The sequence below is a fragment of the Selaginella moellendorffii genome, unplaced genomic scaffold, assembly GCF_000143415.4.
Source record: "Selaginella moellendorffii unplaced genomic scaffold, v1.0 SELMOscaffold_28, whole genome shotgun sequence".
In the NCBI taxonomy this organism is placed as follows: domain Eukaryota; kingdom Viridiplantae; phylum Streptophyta; class Lycopodiopsida; order Selaginellales; family Selaginellaceae; genus Selaginella; species Selaginella moellendorffii.
Genome location: NW_003314289.1, coordinates 989,373 through 996,301, shown reverse-complemented (window position 1 = coordinate 996,301; position 6,929 = coordinate 989,373). Strand labels below are relative to the sequence as shown.

Below are 6,929 nucleotides of genomic sequence, written 5' to 3'. Positions count from 1 at the left end.
CTTTCTTGCTATTTGTTTCAATTCATAACTTCACTATTTCAATAAAAAACTAAACACAAAACGCTTATAGAAGAATGGAAAGAGCTTTACCAGCAATTGCCTCGTGTGTGTGGCTGCTGATGTGAGAAAATACACTCATACTTTCCATATTTTTGTTGTGAATAGCCACAAGCAACCATTTTGCACCTGTCAAACCGTTTCAGAATATAGACAGGAAGTAGAACAAAAGAGAAGTAAAGTTCTCTTACAAGAAACTTAGGGAGTATTTTTCCAGATGTCTAATTCTTCCCTTGTCATAACCTTCACCATCCAAAACCAAAAACAGTGATGTCTCTAGATAGAAAATATTAATGCAACAAACCTCTGCCAATGGAGAAGTTGAAAATTGTTTGCTAGTCCAGCAGCTACCAGTCAATTTCCTTTCTTCTATGGAGACATACTAGGTATTCTGCAAGATTACTGGGACTTTGCTGCTGTTTAGGGTTCTTTGGATGGCAATCTTCACCTTGATTGCACAACTCTCATGCACAACTCTCGAGTTCTTAGATGCTGTTTGTTGCCACTTGAAACTGCATTGTGGATTGTGCATCCACAAGGCTTCAATCCAAAAGGCTGCTAGATAACCTTTGATTTCATTTGTTCCAAGGAAAACGCTGCTGTGAAATTCAAACAAAGTGCAGTAGCGAATCCAAGAATGCACTCGCTGCCAAACGATGTAGAAATTAAGGCATCAGAATCACCGTCAAGTTCTAACTCCTAATCATCAAACAGCCCTAACCTCGGAGATTAGGGCATGGGTAGGACGACGAGGCGCGAAGGCAACGTTCACGCAATTGCCAGGCCAGAGCGCGGGCCTCGGGATCGCAGGCCACCTGGGCTCCCAAAGCGCTGGCTTAGCAGCAGGGACGACCATGGAATGGATGACTCTAGCTTGCGCAGGCGACGCTCGGGCAAGCGCAGGCACGGCGATAGAATGGATGCCTCTAGCTCCCGCAGGCCACGCTCGGGCGAGATGCCGCGTTCCAGGAGCCCCAAGCGCAGGCGCAGCAGCAGGGGCGACGCCTCCCCAAGGCGTCCATGCACGGAGGAGAAGGAGGAGGCCACTGGCTGGGTTCCCATTCCAGGCAAGCTCCACCCCAGCGGACTTGACGAGGTGGAGGCTATGAAGTATGGCTTCTTTCCAGTTCGTAACAGGGCCCCTCCTCTGGACGAGGATGGGAAGACGAGCGACATCTTCGTGTGCGACAAGGCTGCCTACCAGATGCTCAACGATGCTCACCTCCGAGGAACGGAGCTGGGCGCCTGGGTGGCCAAGCGTCTCCGCCTCGGTGCCTTGTTCGTGCACCACAACTACGACCAGGTACCGGGCTGGAGGGTGATTACATTGTTTGGGCGACTCAAGGCGATGCTGCCAACCCGAGGCAAGAAGGTGATTTTCAATGAAGAAGGTTTCTACTTGATCGATAGTATTGATTCTTCTTCTTTGTGCTCGCAGGTTATTCCGGAATGGCTCAAGCTCCATGGCCAGCAGGATGATGCGGAATGTGTGGAGTCGGCTCAGCTGTTTGCAGAAGCAGCCACTGACTTCGACGTAGACGCTAGCTGCTTCAGGATTGTTTTCGTGTGTGGCAACACCAAGTTTGTTGAGCTGCTCAGGAAAGACCACGCTGGTCTACAGCAGCTGTTTGTGGAGCGCCGGGCAGTGGACAGAACCCGTGACGTTCCTTTCAGGGTGTGGCACATAACAAGCCAGAGTTGCTCTCAACTCGAGGAAGAATGCCTGGATGAATCGCTGCAGGACTTCGCGTATCAGAGTGGAGGCTGGGAGTACCTGAGGGGGATCGTCAGAAAATACCACTGATCAGTGCCTGTGGCTTCTCGCGCTCTATAAAGTGGCACCTTGTTAGAGATGAACAAGGAACCAGAATCCTATAATGTATCTAACATCGCGTTTGATATATCCAATATCGTGTTTTATCGCAAAATCCGTAGTTTTTACTTGGCATCGAATTTCAGATGCTGATTATCATATTGCGACGCCAAAAAGAGATGAATATTAAGCAACATAGACATGGACATGGATTGACATTTCTTTTCAGGTGACTCTTCTAAGGTATCTTGCTGTGGATTAGCTGGATTTATTCTTCCTTATCAAGTACCTTCACTTTGATAATCTTTAAATCATCAGCGAGATGCTGCCAAGGTTTGGAGGTGAAAATGGGTGGTAAGGTCAAAACGCGCAAGAAAAAATAGCAACATTCCAGCAACACGAGGAAATCGCAGAAAGGTATGAAAATTTTTCAATGTAGAGTGTTCATCGATTAAAATTTGGTGGATGTGGATAGAACTTTGGGAACTGGCAAGACTTTACAAAAGATGTAGTGTACTAAAGAAGCATTCGCACATGCCAATGGATACAACGTGTGAATTCTATCTTCCCCACTAGCTGGAGTGCTTATCCTTAGATTCCCAATAGCTGTAAGAGAATATTCTCTATTTTGTGATATATGGCCGCCAAGAACCCTAAACCCTTTGCTCCAGCTGGTCATGGCGCTCGCTGTGATCCAGGCCTCTCCCGGCGGCGGGCGCGGCGTCGATACACTCCACACAGCATTCACCGGCAAATGTATCCCCCAAATCGGCCTCAAATCGCAGTGTTTCCAGATCTTCTTGGCGAGGAAGCGGCGGCAGCGCTGCTCGGTGTGCTCGATCTCAAATGCCGTGGGCGTGGAGAGCGCCGGCGGCGTGGATCTGAATCAGCGGCTGGAGAAAATCCGGGCGGAGGAGCCGGCGCCAGCAGGGAATGGGGTCGAAATATCGCAAGAACAAGGCGATGGCGGGGATCCAGAGGTCAGATCGTCCGAGCACAAGATGCGATGGAGCATGCTGCTCAGTAGGGAGGTGCTGGAGGACGCTCACGTCTCGCGAGCTAGCAGCGTCACTGATGCTCACGTCTTGCGGCGCAAAGGTCGATTGAAGGAGCAAGATGGGCTCATCGAGTTTATCATCTCGCTCCATTCCACGCATTCTCCCATCCAGGTACTCTGGCGAGAAGAGTGAAGAGAAGATATTTCTTTCGATGGACCACACCATTGATTTTTCTCTTATCGATTGTTTTTTTTTTTTTCTTTGCGTGGTGTAGGTGATGGAGAAAATGGAGAGATGGATCAAAGAACACAGCGAAGATCCCATGCGTAGCACGCTGAGCAGATTGATTCCTTCCGTCGGGAGGTTCTACACACCTTTGCCTCTCGTCCGAGCTTTCCATGAGTACGATGAATTTGCGTCTCTCTCGAGGAGAAGATACGTGCCTCCAAACTTTGCAGAGATTCGTCATGTCATAAACATCGCACAGGTCGGCAAAGAAACTCTTTCTTCTTTCTTCCCTGCGTTAAACTTTCGTTTCCACAGGTTCATGCTATTGCTGAAAAACTGGCACTGGTAACTTTTGATGCCGATGGTACCATTTACTCCGATGGTCACCACATCGAGCGCGATAACAAGATGATCGCGCACATTATCAAGCTAATGCAACGTGGTATTCACGTTGCGATTCTCACAGCAGCTGGTATGGTGAAGTTCTTTCGATAAAAAGAACTTGTATTTACTACGTTGTGCGTGCAGGCTATCCGGGAGATCCTACAAAATTCGAGGACCGATTTTCTGGACTGCTTTCAGCCTTCGAAGAGCTTGAGCTTGCTTCCAGAGTCACCAGGTACTTTCAAGTCATGGGAGGAGAATGCAACTATCTCCTCCGGGTGAACAACAAGTACCGGCTCGAGTTTGTCCCAGACGACATGTGGAAGTCGAAAGATATGCTAGAGTGGTCGGAAGAGGGAATCGAAGAACTCCTTGATGAAGCCCAGGGCGCTCTCCAGTCGGCCTCCGCACGCTTGAATTTGCCAGTTCATTTTGTGCGGAAGCCAAGGGCCGTCGGAGTCATCCCCAAAGTCTCGACGATTTACGAGGTAGCCAAAGGTTTGTGTTGTTGGTTACTGATTCATTCCTATTTTATCAGGTTCTGGAGGAGATGGCTTTGACTGTTCAAGTCCATCTGGTGGAGTCCAAGCTACCGTTTTGTGCTTTTAACGGAGGCAGTGGTATGTACAGTTTCTCGACAGTTTTTTTCCTGTGCTCTAAACGTTTCCTCGTGTCTTGTTTTTTGCCGAATGCAGATGTCTTTGTGGATGTTGGTAAGTTTTCACATTCTTTGATTTCCGTTTTAACTTCGATGTCTTTGATCATCTAGGAAACAAGTCGATCGGGCTTGGAGCTTTGATGAAGTACCTTGGAAAGAAGCCTTACGAGACACTCCACGTTGGGGATCGATTTACAGTCAGTGGAAACGACTCGGCAGCTCGATCCAAATGCGCGGTCCTGTAAGTGAAAAGAAATCTTCTTCATTCGTCATTTCTGACACCGGGATGGGACAGATGGGTGGCCAATCCAGAAGAAACGGGATTCTTTGCGAGACTTCTCCACAACGATATCAGACTCGCACAGCTCACGCTTTACATCGAGTGAAGATGAGAGCTCACAGGTGCTGTACAAATATGTATAGAATCCAGTAGTAACTAATCAAGAAGAATCATGAAACCAAAAACGTTCTCTCCGAAAATTTGGAGCCATTTAAGCAAGAGTGCCAAGATCATATGATACTAACATGTTTATGATCTATATTTCTTAAACACCAACTAAATATCAAGTCTTTGTTAATTTCTTTTTAGAAAAGCAGGGTTTTTTGCATTATTTTTTGAAATCTCCCCATCGTTGAAACTTTGAAAGTCAATAATAATACATGTTTTGACTTTGGAGACAGACGACCACTTTGAGTAGATTGTAATTACTGATTTACTTTCCCTCACTTTTTGTATTGCCCTGAGCTCCTCCAATAACAATTTAAAAATAATCAACATGGAGAAGAGTTTACCCTATGAGATAGAAAATATGATGTATTCATTTATCATAAAATGTAACTTTTAAACATGTTTATGGTTTAAGGATAGAGAGGTGCGAAGTCTTTTTCTCAAGTTTATTCCTTTAACTTGTGTGTTATTTATAAATATATATGATTTTATTTTACCTTTATATGAATGCAAAGCAAGAACAAATCTTGAATCTTGATCAATCAACAAAGCCGTATGGTCCACTTTATCTTGCTGGTATTGTGGGCATCTATAAAGAATATGAAAGACATCTTTGACTTGTCCAAGGTTCATGAATCACTCAACAAAGCTAGATGATCCCTTTATCTTGCTGATATTGTGGGCATCTATAAAGAGTATGGAAAACATCTTTTACTTGTCCAAGGTCACACAAGTAATGCAGGTATAAAGTTTGATGAAAGTTGAACTGTCCCATTACATAAGCACCTTCAGGATCTAACACTTGAGAGATAGAAGATTCCCTTTGAATGCCATCCTGATTTTACTAGGAAATCCGAGGTTACTGATGCATGGGCTATTAAAAGGTTGAGTATCAGTACAGCCACACCTAAGTGGAGTTTACATCAAAGCTTAAATGGAGTCTTTTTGTTCTAGATGACATTGCTGAGACTGGTCAGCGAGCAAGAGGGGAAAAAGGCTGCTTATATTCTGCTTGAAATTGCTGAGGGAAGCGAGTGAAAAAGAGGAGCAAAAGAATCCTAGATATGCCATGTTTGAGGAGGTGATGTTGAGCATTCAAAGTCTCGTGGATCCCCCACTGTTTGCTCGCTACATGATTTGCTTTATCTGGATGCTTTAGTGGAGGACTCCTCTTTGCGATTTGCCAAATCCATTCCAAGCCTCACGGAACACCAGCTGCTCCGGAAGCAGTTGGAGGCATTATGTGTGAGTTTTGCCTGGATCTCAAGAGTGTGGTTGAATCCCCAGACTTTGTAGCCTTTGTCAAAGCAGTGATTGATCACACCGTCCTTGTCAATGATCTCCTTTCCTTCCTAAACGACCAGAGAGACAAGCACTATAACAGCTATCTCTGTGTCATCTTTTGTCACGATAATGCAAGCTTTCAGGGGACCGTGGACAAAGCATGTGAAATGATCCAGGAGACCGAAGCCGAGATCTTGCAACTCCAAAAGAAGCTGATGAAGCTGGGAGAGGAAACTGGGAACAAAGATCTGGTAGAGTACGCAACATGGTAACCTTGTGTTGCATCTAGAAACCTTCGCTGGTCGTATGTCACGGGACGCTACCACGAACTTGACAATCCGCTGCTGAACGGTGAACCATTCCATGCGACCTGGCTTCTACTTCCAGAAGTCACCCGCATCGTGCCATTCGGATCCAAATGCGGTGATCATCCATTTGTCATCACAGGAAATCATTTGATTTGATCTAAGTATAATAGACCGTCCTTAAGTCCGTTTAATGTGTGCTGAATTCCGAATCTTATATTACTAAGGCTGGAAATATTATATACTAGCAGCATATCAGCACGAGAAAAGTACTTGAGAATCTTGTTGCAAAGCATATTATCCTGTCACTCTCAAGGATCCAAAAGCTCCTGACAGGACTCAACCAAGTGGAGAGGAACTTCGGCACAGAACTGTGGTGTCATCGTGATCCGGATCTCGAAGGGCACTACTATGATTGGGGCAAGGGTTTATAATTAAAGGTAATGGCCATGTTTGCAAAGCGTAGTTTTCATGATCTTGAGCCTCAGACGGGTCTCAAATTCTTAAATCCCTCACTCGGAGAGGACAATACGCTGAAAGATCGATTGAGAGAGGAGATTCAAATATGCAATATCGAGATTGAGAGGCTGGAGATAGAGGAGAAGATTCTGAGGATTAACGAAAGGATTCAACGGTTGGAGAATCCCCGGGAGGAGGATTTGGAGGGAACAATGAGCTTGATGGAGCATGTTTGGTGGATTGGTCTCATAATCTTAGTAGTTCTATAGTTCAGAAATTACAAAATCAATCCAAT

At 45.6% G+C, this 6,929-nt stretch overlaps 3 protein-coding genes and 1 pseudogene across 3 annotated transcripts in view; all 4 read left to right on the top strand.

The window, feature by feature from the left end:
- The first annotated feature begins 793 nt into the window (after positions 1-793).
- LOC9645287 lies at positions 794-1,985 on the top strand. The gene is made up of 2 exons (XM_002975695.2): positions 794-1,429; positions 1,496-1,985. Exons 1-2 carry the CDS (start codon positions 794-796, stop codon positions 1,859-1,861), a joined length of 1,002 nt encoding a protein of 333 aa, XP_002975741.1. The 3' UTR covers positions 1,862-1,985.
- Positions 1,986-2,553: 568 nt separating this feature from the next.
- On the top strand, positions 2,554-4,705 carry LOC9645286 (IMP-specific 5'-nucleotidase 1). Its single transcript, XM_024680728.1, has 8 exons — positions 2,554-3,039; positions 3,143-3,355; positions 3,412-3,568; positions 3,625-3,968; positions 4,019-4,100; positions 4,176-4,193; positions 4,250-4,379; positions 4,434-4,705. The coding sequence occupies exons 1-8, from the start codon at positions 2,872-2,874 to the stop codon at positions 4,522-4,524; spliced, it is 1,203 nt and encodes a 400-aa protein (XP_024536496.1). The 5' UTR covers positions 2,554-2,871; the 3' UTR covers positions 4,525-4,705.
- Positions 4,706-5,141: 436 nt separating this feature from the next.
- LOC112348257 lies at positions 5,142-6,334 on the top strand (annotated as a pseudogene).
- A 284-nt stretch (positions 6,335-6,618) lies between these two features.
- LOC112348256 (G patch domain-containing protein 11-like) overlaps positions 6,619-6,929 on the top strand; it is a 2,847-nt gene continuing 2,536 nt past the window's right edge. Inside the window, exon 1 of the mRNA XM_024680437.1 lies at positions 6,619-6,864. Coding sequence (XP_024536205.1) covers positions 6,619-6,864 — 246 coding nt within the window. The remainder of the gene's footprint in view (positions 6,865-6,929) is intronic.